Source organism: Haemorhous mexicanus, chromosome 4 (genome assembly GCF_027477595.1).
Source record: "Haemorhous mexicanus isolate bHaeMex1 chromosome 4, bHaeMex1.pri, whole genome shotgun sequence".
Taxonomy (NCBI): Eukaryota; Metazoa; Chordata; class Aves; order Passeriformes; family Fringillidae; genus Haemorhous; species Haemorhous mexicanus.
Genome location: NC_082344.1, coordinates 30,914,901 through 30,932,707, shown reverse-complemented (window position 1 = coordinate 30,932,707; position 17,807 = coordinate 30,914,901). Strand labels below are relative to the sequence as shown.

At 54.6% G+C, this 17,807-nt stretch overlaps 1 protein-coding gene and 1 long non-coding RNA gene across 3 annotated transcripts; one reads left to right on the top strand and one right to left on the bottom strand.

The window, feature by feature from the left end:
* Positions 1–270: 270 nt before the first annotated feature.
* On the bottom strand, positions 271–3,706 carry LOC132326306 (uncharacterized). Its single transcript, XR_009486207.1, has 3 exons — positions 3,550–3,706; positions 1,624–1,704; positions 271–605 (listed from the first exon to the last, which is right to left on the bottom strand). It is a non-coding gene; the product is annotated as an uncharacterized LOC132326306 (long non-coding RNA).
* Positions 3,707–3,797: 91 nt separating this feature from the next.
* PITX2 (paired like homeodomain 2) lies at positions 3,798–17,602 on the top strand. Of its 2 annotated transcripts, XM_059844271.1 has the most exons (5): positions 3,798–3,929; positions 6,179–6,234; positions 13,846–14,109; positions 14,830–15,035; positions 16,897–17,602. In XM_059844271.1, the coding sequence occupies exons 2-5, from the start codon at positions 6,189–6,191 to the stop codon at positions 17,458–17,460; spliced, it is 1,080 nt and encodes a 359-aa protein (XP_059700254.1). In that variant the 5' UTR covers positions 3,798–3,929; positions 6,179–6,188; the 3' UTR covers positions 17,461–17,602. The 2 variants fall into 2 exon arrangements, with proteins under 2 accessions (XP_059700254.1, XP_059700256.1); XM_059844273.1 differs by lacking the exon at positions 13,846–14,109 and having other exon boundaries at positions 3,804–3,929.
* Positions 17,603–17,807: the final 205 nt, after the last annotated feature.

Below are 17,807 nucleotides of genomic sequence, written 5' to 3'. Positions count from 1 at the left end.
CTCCGTCCCCCGCCGCTCTTCTCCCCCTCCCCCCCTTCCCCCCCCCCCCTTTTTTTTTTTTTTATATATTTTTAAGGCAGTTGATGTGGTAATTAAGAATTTGGTGAGAGCCTGGTCAGGTCACCTCGTTTCTCAGATCAGAGCCCCATCAGAAATTCTTTCAAGTGTCCTTCTGCGTCGCCAAAGATGACAACAGCAAATCAATAAGTGCTTGAAATGAAAGGGGTTGCTGGCTAGCCCCCGAGGCTACAGATTTTCGCACCGCCGGTCTTTTTTTTTTTTCTTTCTTTCTTTTTATTATTTTTTTCTTTTTTTTCTTTTTTTTTTTTTCCTTGAACTTCTCGCATTCCTTTGCACTGCCTCTCCTAGGAAGAGCTACTTTTTTATCCCTAGTTTCATGACGAAGGTAAGTGCCGTGTTAGCATCTCTTTGGCGGGACTGGCCTCGCCAGCTGTAATTGCTCTTTCCTGCTTCCAGCACTCGGTCGCTGCCGGCAAGATGCGAGCCGAGAGCGGCTCCGGCCGAGGGCATCCGCGCCCGCCCGGGAAGCGGCGACCGCAGGCTCGGAGCGCAGAGGCCGATATTTGCGCTTCTTCTTCTTTTTACTTCATCATTTAAAAGAAAAAAAAATAAAATAAGAAAGAGAAGGAGAGAAAGGGAGAAAGCGTAAATAAATGATTTTTCAAAAAGAAATAATAGAAGAGGGCTAAGGGATCAAAGCAAAGGAAAATAAATATGGAAATCACTGCTTGTATTACTCTGTGTTAGCAGAGGTTGCTTCGCTCCGGTTCACACCGTCATCCCTACCTCTAATGTGAACCGATTTAACAATTTTCCTAACGAACGACGTCCTCGGGACGTTTTAATTAGGCAATTCATTAGTAAGTCAATACAGACATTTATATTTTCTTTCAGATCAAGTGGTTAAGCGCTAATTTCGAAATGATTATAAAACACTAGAATTCGCGAGGCGTAATAATTTTAATTTATATGCAAATCAATAGGTCCATTTGAAATGCTTAATTTTTTAACAATTACTGTATTGTAGCATCGGAACGAACAGCCTGAATGAGCAATTTGAAACCAGATCTGGACAGGAAGAAAATATTCGAGCAGCCCAACAAATCAATAATGTTTGAGTGTGTTAAACATAGCCAGCTATAGGTATTTACATACTCGTTTGCTGACAGATAAGGAGCTCAGAGAGGTGGGAGGAGAGGCTGGGGGGAGACGGGAGGGTTTGCTTGCGAGGGCTGAGATCATAATCCGGGAATGAAGAAAGTAAATTCTCGTGAATTGCCCCATCGCGCACTTCGGAGGATAACTCCCTTTTCCGCCGGTTCCCCAGCGCTGGCGGCCTGCGCCAGACGCTGAGGGCTGCCCGAAACACGGCTGGGCTCTGTGCTCAGTCACCGCTACATATGCTTTCAGGTTTTTTTTATGTTGGTTAGTTGGTTTGAGTTTTTGGGTTTAGGGTTTTTGGTTTTTTGGTTTGTTTTTTTTTTTTTTTTTTTTTTGGGGGGGGGGGAGGCTTTATTGCCTTTTTTTTTCTTTTTTTGTCCCTTCCTTTCCTCCCTCGTCCTTGGGCAGCGGGGAAGCTGATCGGACTCTCCTTTGCCTCACCCATTCCGTGACCCGGGATCACCCAGGGAAAAGTCCCACGGCACCCACCGCAGTCGGGAGCACGGCTGGTGCGCCAGGTGCCTGCAAACGGATAGTCGAGATAGATTTTAAGGAAACAGCTTTTCCTTCTGGTGGGGCGATAAATAACTCCGACCTTCTCCCCAAGCGTTCGGAAAGCCGGCTTGCCTGCCGGAGGCTGGCACGGAGGGCTCTCCGCGCTGCTCTTCGCGTCCCAGCCGGGCCGGGGCAGCTGCAAGCCCCCCGCCACTGCCGCCTCACCCGCCGAGGAATGGCTCCGGAGCCTCCTCGGGGGTTTTAAAGCTGTTGTCACTGCGCTGGCGAAAGGGAGGAGATAGACTATAAATACAGCCGTCGCGCCCTTTGCTCGCCCTGAAATCTATTATTACATTTATTGCTTTGACAGAAGGGAAAAAAAAAAATTGAAATCCTCGTATTAAGTCGGCTCCATAGTTTCCAGACACCCTGGAACCCCTCTTCTACGGCAGCATGTCTAATGTATTCCCTGGTGATTCTAGGCATTAATTAGTTGTTTAATAGGAGTATGACTAAAAATGTAAAAGAAGGATTAGGAGCGTGAAACGTATGTCCAGCTCCTTCCACACACTCGAGGAGGGAATGAAAATCATCCAGTATCTTATGTTTCTCCAGGAGCCATTTGCATTTCCCACCAGCTGCTCACTTTAGCCTCTCCGGGGCGGACGGAGACTGCTGCTGCCCGGCGCGGAGGCGGTCGATGAGCGGCGGGCGGTCCCGCTCCACGGCCGCGCTGCCAAGGCGGGTGTCCCAGCCTTCCCTGCCCAACACACAACGGGGCTGGGGGTGCGGGGAAGATGCACACCGGATCAAGCAGTTTGCTTCTCCCGGGTAAACAAAAGTGAGAGATGGGAGCTGGGAGTCCCTCTCACTCCCGCTCTTTCTTCGGATGCGCGGAGAAACTGGATTTCACCTGGCAGAGCTCTCCCAGGGATAGAAACGCAGGTAGCCAAGGACGCAGTAAACTAATAAACTACTTTATTTCTCCCTAGATTTTCCTACCATTTCTTTTCTTGCGAGAGAAAGACACCCCCTCCGCTTGGCGCGGCCACCGCTGCGGCATCGCAATCAAAGGGCTTTTCTGAGCACACCGTGGAGCGGTGGTGCTGCCGGCGGCGGCTGGGCTGATTTAACGACCCGCGGAAAACTTGGCCTCTTCCAAGGGTTCGCTTTCCCTTACAGCAATAACTGCCTAGCCCCCTGCCCACGGCTATAAATAACTAAAATTCACTCCAGGCTGAAATAAATTTAAAATAGCCACAAAGAGATCAGGTGTAGCCTCCGAGTTAGTAAAGCGCCTATTTTATTTTCTCTTGATTCCTCTATAAACAAAGCCGCGGAAATGCTGTGAGAAAAGCGATCGCTTTAGTTTGACCTGAATAGAGAAATACAGCTTCGATATTTTCTTAAACACGGAAAACGCCGCAAAATCGAAAATAAATTTCCCCCTGGAGGCAGCTCGGTGTCCTTTGGGGGAAAGGGAGAGAAAGTAGCGTTTTCTCGCTATAGCGCGTAAATGATGCAGGGCGAGTAACAGAGAGGAGCGGCAGGATTTCGGCTATCCCGGCACCGCGCTACCGATACAGACACGAATAAGAACACCCCGCAATAAAAATTTAAAAAAAAATTACAAATATATATATATATGTAAGAAGTAAGAAAAAAATGGGAAAAAATGAAAAAAGTGAGTTAAAACAGGAAACCGAGACCTCTCCCAATAGGTTGCCGATCCCTCTTCACACCTGGTGCAAGGACAGCCACCGGCCCGGCACGGGAAACTTCGGCCACAGTTACTTGTGCCCCCCTCCCCAGCCGGGCGGAGCAGGGCGCGCCCTGCGCGGGCGCGGAGAGGCCACAGCCGTCCTCGCTCACCTCGGTTTTCCTCTGGCTACCTAGCCCGCCGCCGCGCCGCCTCCGCCGACTTTTGTCCTTCCTCCTGCCCCCTGCCCCCTCCGCGGAGGGGGGCTGCCACCGCCGCCGCTGCGCCCGTGCCCGCGGAGAGCCGCGGAGCCTCCCGCCCCGGCCCGGCCCGGCCCCGCGGCGGCGGGGAGCGCTCGGCGGAGCCTGTGTGACGTCAGGGCCCGGGGAGGCGGGCGGGGCGGGGCGGGGGCGCGGGAGGGCCGGGGAAGGAGGGAGCCAGCGGCGGCTCCGCGGCCCCGCAGCCAGCGCAGGAGCCCGGCGCGGCCCCGCCGCCCCCGCCATCCACAGGCACCAGCAGCGAGAGAGCGGGGCGGCCAGCGCAACCGGCCCCGGTGAGTGCGGGAGGCTTGGGGGTTATCGGCGGGGAGGGCGCGGGGCTACGAACCCGGCAGGTCCAGATTCTGCGCACCCCGGGACGAGCAGCGGGACCGGGGGCCGGCTGGGCAGGGTCCTGCGGGCTCGGGTTGCTGATGTCCTCCTGGGCGGCTGCGGCCCGTCCCGCAGCGCTGTCGGCGAGGGAAGCAGCACTTCCCCCGCGCCGTTTGCCCGCCGTGCTGATCCCACTTCCCCGGCGGGGCGGGCGCCGAGGAACCGGCCGCGCAGGCAGCGCCTTCCTGCCGCGGAGACGCGGACCCTGGCGGGGGGCGGCAGCGGCGCCGGCACGGGCTCGGGCTGCCCGAAAGCGATGCGGGAGGGTCTGCCGAGCCGGCTGCGGGGTCTCCCACCGGAACCGCCAGCGAGAGCACCGCGGGGCACGGCTTCCCCGCGGGCACCGCGGAGAGGTAGGCCCCGCACGGAACCCCTCTTTCGTTTGAGTGCCAGCGGCCGCGGGCCTCTGGCGGAAAGCCTCCCGCCAAAATCACGGACCACAGCATTTCGGGCGGTGAAATCCTTGCCAGGCGACTCCAGTTTTTTGGGAATTGTGGATTTTTATTTTTTTTCCCGGAAAGAACAGTGATAGATACCTATAAAGAAAAGAAAAATCCCGCTTTCCTGTCCGCGCCCTGCAGTTGCTCCGAGCAGGTTGCTGCTGAGAGGGCCCGGCCGTGGAGAAAGCCAAGGTCGCACGACTGGTGCGTTTGCTGGGGCTGCGAGCGCGCAGATGTGCGGAGGTATTTAAATCTGAGTACTCGGAGAAAGGGAAGTAGAAAAGCAAGTGGAGTTGCTTTAGTTTGTGTCGCCGGGCTGGAGACAATAGGAAAACGCTCCTCTTGGCCCCTTGCTGCGATGTGCCTTGCAACGAAAATTAAGAGGATAAGGAGAGGAGAAAGGGAAGGAGCAATACGGGTGAGGAAGGAATAATAATAATCCGTTCGAGAAAGGAACTTTTCTTCGGGGAGACTGGATTTCAGTAGAGAGGAAAAACTTCCCCTCGGTGTCGGGGCGTGTGCGTGGGGGGAGCCGTGTGTCTCCACTCGTGAGATAAATCAGCCATAGAGGCAGGCCGCGGGGGAGGGCATTTGTCAGGCAGGACTAATCTTGACGGAGACCGATCCCGAAATAAGGACCATCGGCGAAGAATTAAGGTTCTCTAAATCGCCTTCCCGATTAATTTAGGCACTGCTCGTGTGCTAGGCCCGGCTGCTGGAGGGAGCAGAGTTCCTCCCTGGCGTCGTTCATCTGGGAATATAAATCGACACGACCACGAGGAATCCCTATAACTGCACCTTCCCGTTTCCTTTTCCCCTTTTTCCTTTTTTTTTTTTTTTATGTTTGTATTATTATTATTTTCCCCCTTTCCTCCCCTTTTTCCACGGCCTTATCCTGCTTGCTCGCCGGAGGATGGAAGGGCCGGAGCCTCGCGGCCCTTCTCGGTGGGTGCTGTGTCTGGAGCTGCTCATCCCAAACATGCCTCGGCTCCAGGCTGCCGGATTTCTAAGCACCAGCTAATAATGCTCCCGGTCCAGACATTAAAAAAGAAGCGAAGAAAAAGAAGAAAGATTACCGAAATGATGGTGACATGCAAATTTCCCTCGAAATTATCATAAGTAAACATTTGAAGCCTGGACTAATAAAATCCCATCTGTGTTACTTCATATCGAGTTAGTAGAGAGCTGTGATAATGAATTTTGTAATATCTCACGAACAGACATCTCAATCAGGCACTAATCCTGTGATTTTACTGCCCGACCTCTCAGATAGAGGGAGGTGGCGGCGGTGGCGGCCGGGGAGCGCGGAGGCGCAGCCGCTGCCGCGCAACTTCCGCCACGGTGGGGGAGCGGCTGCTGGTACCTACTGTCCTACGGCACCCCTGCCACCGGGGTCGGCCTGTCCCGCGGCTGAGCACGGCGACGAGGTTAGGGAACTCTCCTACGTGTGCCCAAATAACTAGAAGTGCAGAGAGGCCGGAGGGTTCGACAGGCTGGGAAACAGCCAGCGGTGTTAGTGCCTGTCCTGTGGTATGACTTTGGTGGGACCTGAGGCTGAGGCAAGGAGAGGGGACACTGCGCGTATCGCTGGAGAAATGTGCGCGATCCAGCCCTCGTCGTTGCGACGTAGCTCCCGGGGCGGCTGCGTTTCGGGTTTTTGCATGTATCTTTCAATCCCAAAGTAATTGTTTAAAACAATTCATCTTTTGCAGATAACGGGTAATGGAGTCCAACTGCCGCAAACTTGTCTCCGCCTGTGTTCAGCTAGGTAAGAGACACCACGGCCCGCCGGGCCGGAGGCGCAGCGGCCCCGCTGCCGTGCGGAGCGCTACGCGGGTGTGCAGCCAGGCTGGCCGGCCCCGGGAAGCGGCGCCGCCTCCGCGAAGGGCTGCGCAGCGTCGGGCCCTGACCACCCACCCACCCAGTTACCTCTCCCCTGCGCCCCCGTGCCGTGTCCCCATCCCCATGCGTGCAGCCCGCCGCCGTCGAGTGTCTCTATTCCGAAGGTGGACATCTAAAGGGGGAGATGAGCTGGAGGGCCGCACGGAGCCGGCCGATGCCCGGGCCAGCACGGTGTCCGGGAGGCCGCCCCCAGCCCCAGTGAAAGGCGGCGGCCCCTCCGCCCCGCTCCGCGGGCGCGCTGCGGGGCGGCGGCTGCGCCGGGTCGGGCCCGCCTGCGCGGCGCCAGGGCGCCCTCTGCTGTCCGCCCGCTGCGCTCTGAGCGCCGCTTGCTCCTGGAGGTGCGCGGCCGCGGGAGAGGGAAGCGAAAGGGGAAAGGGGATGCGCGCACCCCCGCGGCTGCGGCCGCACAGCGGCTCCCGCCGCCAGCGCGTGTCCCCCAAAAAAAGCATCACTGTCAGCGCGCCGTTTAGACACCCGCAGCGTCGCTCTCGTATTTATTTTTATTTTCTATTTTTTGACACCACCCCCTCGCCCGTAAACAAGCCGCCAGCCCTCTCCTGCCCCCAGAGGTAGGCACCCCCACAGCGCTCCGTCTGCAGCAGAGCGGGCTCCTGTCTCTCTTCCCCTGCCCTTTTCAGGGGGTCTGACAGGCGAGCCCGAGGGGTGGTAAAGAAAAACAGCAATGCAAACATATTACAAAGAAGAAAACAAGCGCTCTGTATTTCGAGAGACTGTTTAATCCAAGATAAACGTAATTTTGTTTAAATAAAATACATTAACCTGAATTAATAATACAGGAAACTAGAGTGAATTAATAATGCACGTATTCCTGGTCTCGTGGTTAAACACTTCCTTGTAAGAATACTGTATTAACCCTGTTTGGCCAAACAGCTCGCTGTTTCTCAAATAACATCCAATGATTTCAGGAGAGGCCACGTCTCCTTCTCGAGTCCACCCGCCCCCGGGGACTTTAGGCAGGATTTGCTAGCTGGACATCAAAACTCCTAGAAGAAGAAACGCTTAAGCTAAAGGAAGGTTAGCGAGCAAAATCCCGGGTAATTCCAAACGCTCAAGTATTACGAACCGATAATTTTTAATCCCGGAAACATACACGATATTAAATTGTGCACAAATAGGCTTTACCAGAGTCTGGCACTTTTTCCCTCGGTCAGTAATAAGTGTTAAATAATGTGGAAAGGAAGGGTGACATTGCTTTATATATGGTTTGCAAATAAGAAAGGCTTTTTACCCTCCCCTGCCTTTTCCTCCCGATGAACAGGTGGTCTTAATCAGAGCCCTTAGCACAATCTAATGGGAAAGTGGGGACCTTTCTGATATAATAAATTTATGAGCCCTTCCAAGTCAGCTTTATTCGACTAAGTATTTATAAAAGTAATATCCACATATGCTCCCTGACACGGTAACTTTAACTTCCTCTGCCGAGAAACAAATGGTTATTTTCTTAAACATCAATTATGAACCTGGATTATTGTAGTACACGCAAAATTTCCTGCCTTGTTACCGTACCAGCCGGTCTGTTTTTTACTCGCCGGGCTGCAGGGGAAATTGCTATCTAAACACCTTTAATGCCATTAATTAAAACATACGTCCGAGTCCAAGAAGCAACGGTGTTGCCTGACCATTAAAACGCTCCCATTTATGGGGAAGACAAGGGCGACGACCTCGGATACGGATATATCCCTGCCGATATGGGAATATATTCCTGCAGTTATGAGGATGAACCCTGCGTGCTGCCTCAGTCCCCGTCTCTGTGCGACGGATACTGGCAAGTCCCGAGACGCCCTGAGCTGCTCGGGCGACTTGCTGTAAGTCGTAGAAATCACGGGTGTTTTCTCGTGATAGCGGAGGGATTTGGTGGGTCTCGGCTTTGATTTGGTTAAACCTGCGCGGTACTCGTTCATTTTTGTCTTACCTGACCGTAACGACATCATGCTTTTGGGATTTAGTTTGCAAAATGTCTGATCCTTGGGGCTGGCTGGGGAGAGGCGGGGAAGGAAGCAGGGGTGATTGGGGACGCCTCTCTGTCACACATTTCAGTTTGGGAAATTACGAGGGCGGTGAGTTAATTTCGCCAGATAGGCACCGTCGGTGGCCACGAGGAGAATGATCGCTAACTAGAACCACTGGCATTAATAGTAAAACATGCGACTGTTTTGTCAAATCGATGGTTCTGCGAAAGGAGGAAACGAAATTCAGTAGGAGACCCTTCAAAACTACACGGCATGCCGGCTTCCCGCGGGGAATGGGGCGCAGAGGGGGAGGGCTGTTCCAGAAGAAACGAGTCCGTTGGCCATGCCGAGGAAAGGAAAATGGGAAAGTATGAAAATATTATTGCAGCCTAGAGTGTCAAACGCAGCCCGGCGGGTGTCAGATTTCTTCAGAGAGACAGGGAAAATTGCTGCCGGGTGACCAGTCCCACAAAATTAGGAAAACTTCAGCACATGCTTCGGCAGACCCACGGCACTTGTAAACGGTTGTCGGTGGTGGGTTTGTTTAAGTAATCTTTATGCAGGGGGAAAGAATGCTTAAGGCATTTGTGCGTACGTGTATACATATATAATCTATACGATTTGTTAGGTCTGTGAATTCTCCTTAAGGAATCAAGGAATCCTTCCTTGTAATCGATAATCTGGGTATTGCTGAAACAGCAGCTTCCAGCATAAAATGTTGAAATTACATTCCGTCTTGTATCACCATTCAGCATTCCAAATTGATTGTTTCAACACTATCGCAAAAAAAAAAAAAAAAAAAAAAAAAAAAAAAAAAAAAATTGGTCTGACTATTCCGTAACTGAACATTCTTTTCAAAAGCAAAAACCTAAAAACCGAACGCTGATTCCACTTTCCATTCAGACCGGCTGAAGACATTGCAGCGTGCAAAGCAAAGGTCTCCGGTGCCTTTTTTGAGCCCCGGGCCGAGGTGGGCGCGCAGGTTCTGCCCCCGCGGGAGGGAGCGAGGGTGGGGGGCTGAGGCGGAGCCGGAGCATCGCTACCGCCGCTGGGCCGCCAGGCAGAGCAGAGCGGCACCCTCCCCTCCACATAGCGTGGCCAAATTTGTCCCCGGAATTGTGACCCGAGCCGTGGAGCCCGGATGTTCCCTGTCCAGGGCTCAAGCACTTCGCTGGTGCGCTGCCCCTGCTCGGCGCCTCGGAAGGTGCGGGCCCCGTCCCGCACCCCCCGCCAAGCGCAAATTAGAAGTTATTTATTGCGCTTCGCTTATAGAATTTTCCCCCTCCGCGGTTGGCGTCTGAGAATAATATATGCAGCAGTTGTTAGCCTCACTCCAGGGAAAACTAAATGTATAACGAAAGCTTTTTCGTGAGTAGGAATATACTAACGGAACAATCTGATGTCTTCTTAATCCTATGTAAAAAGCTCTGTAGTCTTCCTAATATTGACTGAATGGGTAATTAATGGCTCTTCATCGAGGAGAATACCCGGTAATCCGAGATAGGCGAACGACAACAAGCCAAAGGTAAAAGACAACAGGACTAGTTGGAGGCTCTACATAAGAACCAATTTATCCATTTAGGGGAGTATTACGCCTAGAAACAAAGATCTCGTGAGGCGATAAAGGAAAAGTGGGAAAATAAATACCCGCAGTAGGTCTGGCCACCCTTCGGCATCCCCAGCAGAGCCGCTCAGCTCCCCGCCCTCTTGCCGCACCGGGGCGGGCACCGGGCATCCCAAATAAACTCAAAAAACAGCTTGGAGAAACTAAAAAAAAAAAAAAAAAAAAAAAAAAAAGAGACACACACACCAAAAAAAAAAACACACACACACAAAAAAAAAAAACCCACAAACAAAAAAATCCAAAAAACCCCCTACCCAATCGATCAACCAACCAACCAAACAGGGAAAAAACACACCAAAACTCCCATGAAATTAAAAAGGTGATGCGGAGTGGGGAGCATCCCCGATTCCCCGTTTTTCGTAGGCGGCAGACGTCCCCCAGTCTATCGGGGCGCGTCCCCGATGGGCCCTGTATCTCAGGGCGAAAAGGAAAGAGAGCAATTCCCAAAATAGTTTTGGGGTTTTCTTTGGTGATGGCAGCCACATGCAGCAGGCGCGGATAGTCTGTAAGCGAATCAGCTGGCGGGGGCGGCTTCGTGGCCCGGACCCGAACCTGAGAGGAGATAGGAACTTCCACCAGGAAAAAAAAAAATTAAAAGATAAAAAAAGTTTAAAACACTTGACATTTTAATTGAAACCTTTACCGCTAATATATTATCTGGGTGTCTACAATTAGGTTGTTTTTCGGTTGGCTGACAGCTTTTAAAATATTATTTCACTTGGGAAATAAAAGCTTCATCTCAGATTATAGGTGGGTATTTTTGGATTTACGTGATTTATGGTCACCATGACAACTAATGCTGTGTGGTAGCTCCCCTCCTGCTCGGGATGGGGGAGTTTTAATCAAAGGTGCATAAGGAAATGCCGACAGCTTCTCCCTCTGGGCTGCCGGGGCCCGGGCCACTGTTGTGCGCTCCTTTTCAGGGCGCTGGGACTGATGGAGGGTCTGTCACGCCTGTGGCTGTGGGATGCGGGGCTGGAGCTAGGGAAGATGCGATAGGGCGGTGCGGTGGCCGGGCCCTCCTCCTCCTCCTCTCCCCGTTCTCGGGGAGAACGCGCAGGGAGAGGCCTGCCCCGTCAAATGTCCCGAGAGAGCGAGGCTGCGGCTGGCGGGCACCGACGGGCACCGGCGCTCGCCCTGCCAGGCCATAAAAGCGCGTAACAAGCACTCCGCGCGCCGCATGCGGGAGGGACTTTTCGCTTCGAGTCGCGGCGGCAGAAGCCAGCATTGCCCAAAAATGACAGAAAATAAATTAATGAGAAAAAAAAAAGTGATGGGTGTCATCCAAGAGGGGGATGCACTGATGCATTGCCCCGTCTGAAAAGTAAAAAGAGGGGGGGGAAGGAGGAAAGGAGGAGATACCTCCGTATCACCTCTCCCTCTGGCTCCCCCACCCTAGGACTTTGCACACTTGTTTTCACCCCGACGTGGGGCTGGAGAGGGGTAGCGCCCCCTCCCAAGTGCCCCTCGCTGAGAGGCTGAGGCCGCGCCCGCTTGGACAGGGCTGAGGCAGCTCCCTGCCCGCGATTTTGGCACGGCCCCGCCATGGGGAAAGGTCGGGGGGGGCGGGTCTAGGTGCGGGACCACAGAGGTAGCGAGAGGTTAAGAAGAAACTGGGATATGATTGGTAAACAAATTGTGCAGAATGGAGCTGGATTCATATTGACTTAGTTATAGGTCATCTGCTGCCGGTGCAAAGGGAGGAAATATTTACTTTACACATATACTTTATGATCTTGGGGGAATTAGAGGAAATTCAATAAGAAAACGGCTAGAATCATTTTAAACCCCCTATTTAAAAGACTTAAGCAAATTAGAGTCTTATCAGATTAAAATCCACTACAAATGTAAGAGCATTGTCTCCATCGAAACGCTGTGGGGTCTGAGGAAAGAGATTCTTTGCCAAATCTCAGGGATAAAAACACGTCATTTAAACACCAGATAATGAGCAGAATGTAAATTAATTTAACCTTCTTTACTAACAGGCTGAGAAAGTAATATGTATAATTTAGCGATAACTAAGATTCCGATGGATGATACGTCCTCGAACGAGAATCAGCGACTAAGGAAGACCCTTGAGGGAGGTGGGGGTGGGGGGTGGCGGACGAGATGGGAATGGGACTCAGAAAAGTTTGGGCACTGGGATGTGGATGTGTAGGGCCACATCAAGGGGAAGCTTTCGGTAACTTTTCAATAGCAGTGACCAGCCAGTTAAATTGAAGATAGAGACGCAAACCTGCGTTTCCCGCTCCTAGGTTACTTTGGAATCCCCATTCCTAAGACGGCCACAGCTCCGCTGGGCGAGGGTCGGCTCTGTGGGCTAGGGCTCGGAGACGGATTCTTCTGTCTCAGGAGGACCTGACCAGCATGGTAGGGCAACCTGTCCCCGCCTTAGACGCGCGTGAAAAAGCCCCGCTCCTCCTTCCTGGGAGACACGGGTCCACAGCAGCCTCATTCCGGCGCCATAAGCGGTCCCACGAGTGGGGACTGAGGGACAGTATAGCCTGGCCCTCTACTGCCGCTGCCCGGGCGAGGGGTCAAATCCTGTCTCCAAACCTCGGTGAGGGGTTTGAGAAGTTTGTGTGATTGCGTCCGGCTCGCTGTGGGACTTGGCCAAATTCTGTGAACGGCTTGCGTGGGCTTGGGTTCGTGGGCTGCTCCGGGCGCCCCGGGTGGCGGAATGGTCCCTCTGGGTCCACGCCGAGGGAGGAATGGTCCCGCGGATTACTATGCAAGTAAGTGGTAAAAGCGGGGTGGGAAATCCTCCTTGGGGGCTAGCTTTTGGGAACCCGATCGCAGGGAAGGGGAGGGAATGGAGGAACCAAGGAAAGGATTTTTCCCCCATGTACCCCGCCTTTAGTGCGGGCAGAGGAGGGGCAGAAAGCCGGCGAGCGCGGGGACTAGAAGAAGTCGGGGGCCTCGAGCGTGGTGTGAAGCTTTCCGTAGCTGTGTCGCAGAGGGGAGGTTGTCGTTTGTGTTTAATTGTCGCTGTTACCGGCACAAGGTCTGCCGTCTAACCGGCCTCGCCCCCCATATTTTCCAACCCCCTCCATGGGGAGGGAATCGGGCTTTCCTCCACCCTCCTGCAGCGGCTCTGGCAGTGCCGATCTCCCCGCTCCTCGGTCCCGCAGGTCCGGGAGTGCGGCGAGGCGCGGAGCGGAAGCGCTCGGAGCCTCTCCGACGGGGTGTCCCGTGAGCCGGCGGCGGCGGCCGGGCTCTCCAGGCGCGGGTGCCCCCGGCGGGGCACACCGGGCGGAGGTTTTCTGGGGGGGGGGCGGGTGCGCCCATCACCGGGAGAGCGCGGGGGGCGGTGCGGGGCGCTCAGGGCCTCGCGGGCGGGGCGGGGCGCGGGCGAGGCGGGGCGGGCGGTGAAGGGGCGGGGCGGGGGCGGGCCGGGGCGGGGTGGGTGACGTGCTGCGCGGGGAAGGCCTCCGCCGGTTTAAGATGTCAGGCCAAGAGGGAAGCGCCTGAGCTGATGCGGTGCGGGGCCGGCCGCGGAGCGGGTCCATGCGCGGGCAGCGGAGAGGAGCGCCCCGCGGAGCGCCGCCGCGCCTCGCCGCCCCCGCCCCGCGGAGCCCCGCGGCGGGCCGGGGGCCGCCGGCCGGGGAGCTGCCGTGTCGCCGTGACGGCTCTTACAGGACCGGACTCGCCCGCTCTCCTGTCGCCGCCGCCTCGCCCCCCCGGGCGGCGGGGGCTTCGAGGCTCGCCGTGCCTCCCGGGCTCTAGTCGAAGGTCGCTCGCCCCGGAGCGGCTCCCCGGCCGGCAGCCCTGACCCCCGGAGCCGAGGGGCTGGTCCGCGTCCGCGGAGGGGGCGCTGCGCGGACCCTCCTACACGTACCGACACCTAGAGACACAAGCACACCTTCTCCTATCGACCCCCCAGGCGCGCACGTAGACTTTGGCGTCCTTTTGCCGATGAACTGCATGAAGGACCCGTTAAGCCTGGAGCGCCTGGGAGCCGGGAATAAGCTGTGCTCCTCCTCACCTTCCTCCTCCTCCTCCTCTTCATCATCCTGCCATCACCACCAGCCCGCGCTGGCCATGGCGACGGCGCTGGCGCCGGGGCAGGCGCGCTCCTCCCTGGAGTCTGCCAAGCACCGGCTGGAGGTGCACACCATCTCCGACACCTCCAGCCCCGAGGCCGCAGGTAAGAGGGGGTGAGAGGCAGGGACCCCAGCCCGATGGGCGCCCCGCAGCCCTGTCCTGCTCCGGCCTGGCTGGCAGCCCCGCGGACCGCGATGCGCCGCCGCCCCTCTGCCCGGGAGCGTCCCGCACCCGAGCCGAGATGCGTTTCGTGGTTTTTCGCGTGCGGTGTCTGTGTGTCGGCGTAGAGGAAGATAATGACATATGTAAGGATAGGCGAGTAGCATGTATACTGATGGGCGAGTTACATGGATACAGATCGGCAAATAACGTGGGATTTCATGGGCGAGTAATCCCGATACAGACGGACAAACAGGGGTATATACGGACAAAGAATATTGTTACAGGCGGGCGAATAACGCGGGTGTAGGGTAAGCAAATAAAACGAATTACGTGTATGCAGGCGGGAGAATAATACGGATGTACATAGGCAGAAAGCTTGCATACGGAGAGGCGGCTCCGTCCCGCTGCACCGGCGGTGGCTGCTCCACCGGGAGGAGCCGCCCGTGGGTGCCCGCGGAGTGCGGAGGAGCCGCAGAGGAGAGAGGCCGGCGCGGGTTAATCATTACAGCATCGAGTCGCGTTCGGGGCAGTCTGCGGGATCCAGCAGCGCTGGGGACACGCTTTTCCCCAGCCGCTGGAGAGGAGGCTGAGGAGGCTGAGGCGCCCTCGTTTTCCGCGTTGTTTTTTTTTTTTTTTTTTTTTTTGTTTCCCCCACTTACAGAAAAGGATAAGAGCCAACAGAGCAAGAATGAGGATGCGGGGCCCGAAGACCCCTCCAAGAAGAAGAGGCAGCGGCGGCAGCGGACTCACTTCACCAGCCAGCAGTTGCAGGAGCTGGAGGCCACCTTCCAGCGGAATCGCTACCCGGACATGTCCACCCGGGAGGAGATCGCTGTCTGGACCAATCTCACCGAGGCCAGGGTTAGGGTAAGTCCTGACACGGCACCCTGGCTCGGAGCAGTGGGGGTCAGGGTGCGCTGGGAAAGGGAAGGAGGGCTGAAATGTTTGCAGCTGCTTTCGATTTCGGCTTGTATGTAAACTCCAGAGCCTTTGCACAAAAGCAGGGCAGAGCAGGACATTTCTGTCAAGGCGAGACAGATTGGGATCTCTCTCTGTGTCTCTGAAATATGGTTTGCTGCACGTTTCGCCCTCACCGTGCAATGCGTCCCTCTCCTTTTGATCGAAACGCTAATAAAAACATTAGCCAAGAAAGCAACTTGGAACAGGCTGCAACCTGCGCTGTCTCTAATGAGAAAAAGATGTAAAATACACAAGAGCTTTTGCTTCACTCCGAGGCGCTTCCAACGTGCCCTTCCTTGCATTTTCTAATTCTTTGGGTTTCACAATTCGACGAGCTTCTCTGTCCACCCTCTACCCCCCTCTGAGATTTATGGGACCATCGCGGCGCTGCAGAGATACCGCGGCCGGATCCTGCTCGCCTGCAAACACCGCGCTGGGGGAAAAAAAGAAAAACGACCAACCCCAACACACACACACACACACACACACACACACACACACACACACACACACACACACAGAAAGAAGCCTATAAACGGGCCGAACCTTCAGATTTTCGGAAATCCCACATAAATCCTCTCCCCGAGGTGGCTTGAGGAAAACGAGACAGTGAGAACCGGGCAGAGAGAGGGGCCGGCTCTCAGCCCCGGGCCGGCGGTGTTGGCGCCGGGGCAGCCACGCGGAGGGAGCGGGGTCCGGGCGAGCCCGGTGTCCTCCTGGTGCACGGAGCACTGTCAGTCGCGGTGCAGCTTCCACGGAAGTTTTTGTATCGGTCCTCGCGGTGCCTCCAGACGGGCCCGACCCCGTGGTGCACCCGGGCGGCCGCCGCCCAGCTCGACCGGGGTGGGGGTTACCGGGTGGTTTCAATACACACGGTAAGGCGGCTGCTGGCGGCTGCCCGACGGGTCAGACACCCAGATGTGGATTGGGAAAGGGCACGCTTTTCCCATTGTCTGCGCGGGGAGGGGCCCTTAGATCTCATTTAGCACGTTGTTAAATGGTGATTTTTTTTTTTTTCCCTTTTTTCCCTTTTTTTTTTTTTTCCCCCTATTTTTCTCCCTCTCCAAAGGGCAGTCAAACGTGATTGTTTAGAAAGTGGTTTTCGGTTCTGGAAGCTTTCACGCTAGAGGAACTTGTAGTTTTAACAAACTGAAGCAAGGATTTATTAGTTGCAGGCTTCCCCCTCCTTTCCCGTAGCATTGCCTTAAATATTCCGCGGGTTTCCAGGCGTTTTACTCTCGCTTTGCATTTTTGTATTTTTCCTGGGTGGCTTCAGTACAGAAAAAGCCAAGAGAGAAGGGAGGGGGAAAAAAAACCCAAAAGAGAAATGGAGGGGTGGGGGCCAGGAGAAAAGGGAGCGAATAAGAAGGAAGCGTTGGCCTCTGTGGCGCGAATTAAAGCATTACAAATTATGTGGAGGGCTGCGGGAGAAGGGGGGTGGGCTGGGGGGGGAGTGGGGGGGCCGTGGTGAGGGTGGAATGATGCGGCCACCAATCTGCCTTGCTAAACCCCAGCGGCCCCGAGGATGCTCGGCTGTCCCAGCAGTGCACCCCGGCCCAGAGCAGGGCTCCACAGAGGAGGAGGTGAACCTACACATGGAGATATATTCATATATATATATATATATATATTTGTACAAATTTTTATATATAACTTCTATATGGACAGGCGCGGCTGTTGCCCCGCGAACCTGCAAAGGGCTGCAGTGGTGGTGGTGGTTCCTGACTAACTCGCATCTCCCTCCCTCCCTCTCCCCTCGTTTCCAAAGGTTTGGTTCAAGAACCGCAGAGCCAAATGGAGAAAGAGAGAAAGGAACCAGCAAGCCGAGCTTTGCAAAAACGGCTTCGGTCCACAGTTTAACGGCCTCATGCAGCCCTACGATGACATGTACCCAGGCTACTCGTACAACAACTGGGCAGCCAAGGGCCTCACCTCTGCTTCCCTTTCCACCAAAAGTTTTCCTTTTTTCAACTCCATGAATGTCAACCCTCTGTCTTCTCAGAGCATGTTCTCCCCTCCAAACTCCATATCCTCCATGAGTATGTCTTCAAGCATGGTACCTTCTGCAGTCACCGGGGTGCCCGGCTCCAGCCTCAACAGCCTGAATAACTTGAACAACTTGAGCAATCCCTCCCTGAATTCTGCAGTGCCAACGCCAGCCTGTCCTTATGCTCCTCCAACACCTCCGTATGTTTATAGGGACACATGTAACTCGAGCTTGGCGAGTCTGAGACTTAAAGCCAAGCAGCACTCCAGTTTTGGCTATGCCAGTGTGCAGAACCCCGCTTCCAACCTGAGCGCTTGCCAGTACGCGGTGGACAGACCCGTGTGAAACATCCGAGTAGGAAACTGCGTGGGAATCTCCCCCCATTTCCCGCAGAGACTGAGAATTTCACTAGAAAGTGATGGGCACTAGAGAGAAAGAGAAAGAAGGAAAAATCAGAGGCAGAGAGGAAGAGAGAGAGAGAGAAAGAGAGAGAGAGGAGGAAAAAAAAGGAGGAAACCACTGAAATAAGATAGTTCCTTTGTTTTCAAAGGACCTCCTACAGATTCGGAGATCTTTCTTTCACTAAGAGTATTTCAACAGTTACAAGGACATATATATATATATATATATATGGACAAATGTTTGACTGGATATGATATGACATTTTAATGTTACTATAAGCTTGTTATTTT

Coding starts and splice junctions, on each gene's coding strand:
- PITX2 (XM_059844271.1), top strand. CDS start 6,189: ATGGAGTCCAACTGCCGCAAACTTGTCTCCGCCTGTGTTCAGCTAG. Junction 14,110..14,829: donor CTCCAGCCCCGAGGCCGCAG/GTAAGAGGGGGT, acceptor CCCCACTTACAG/AAAAGGATAAGAGCCAACAG. Junction 15,036..16,896: donor TCACCGAGGCCAGGGTTAGG/GTAAGTCCTGAC, acceptor TCGTTTCCAAAG/GTTTGGTTCAAGAACCGCAG.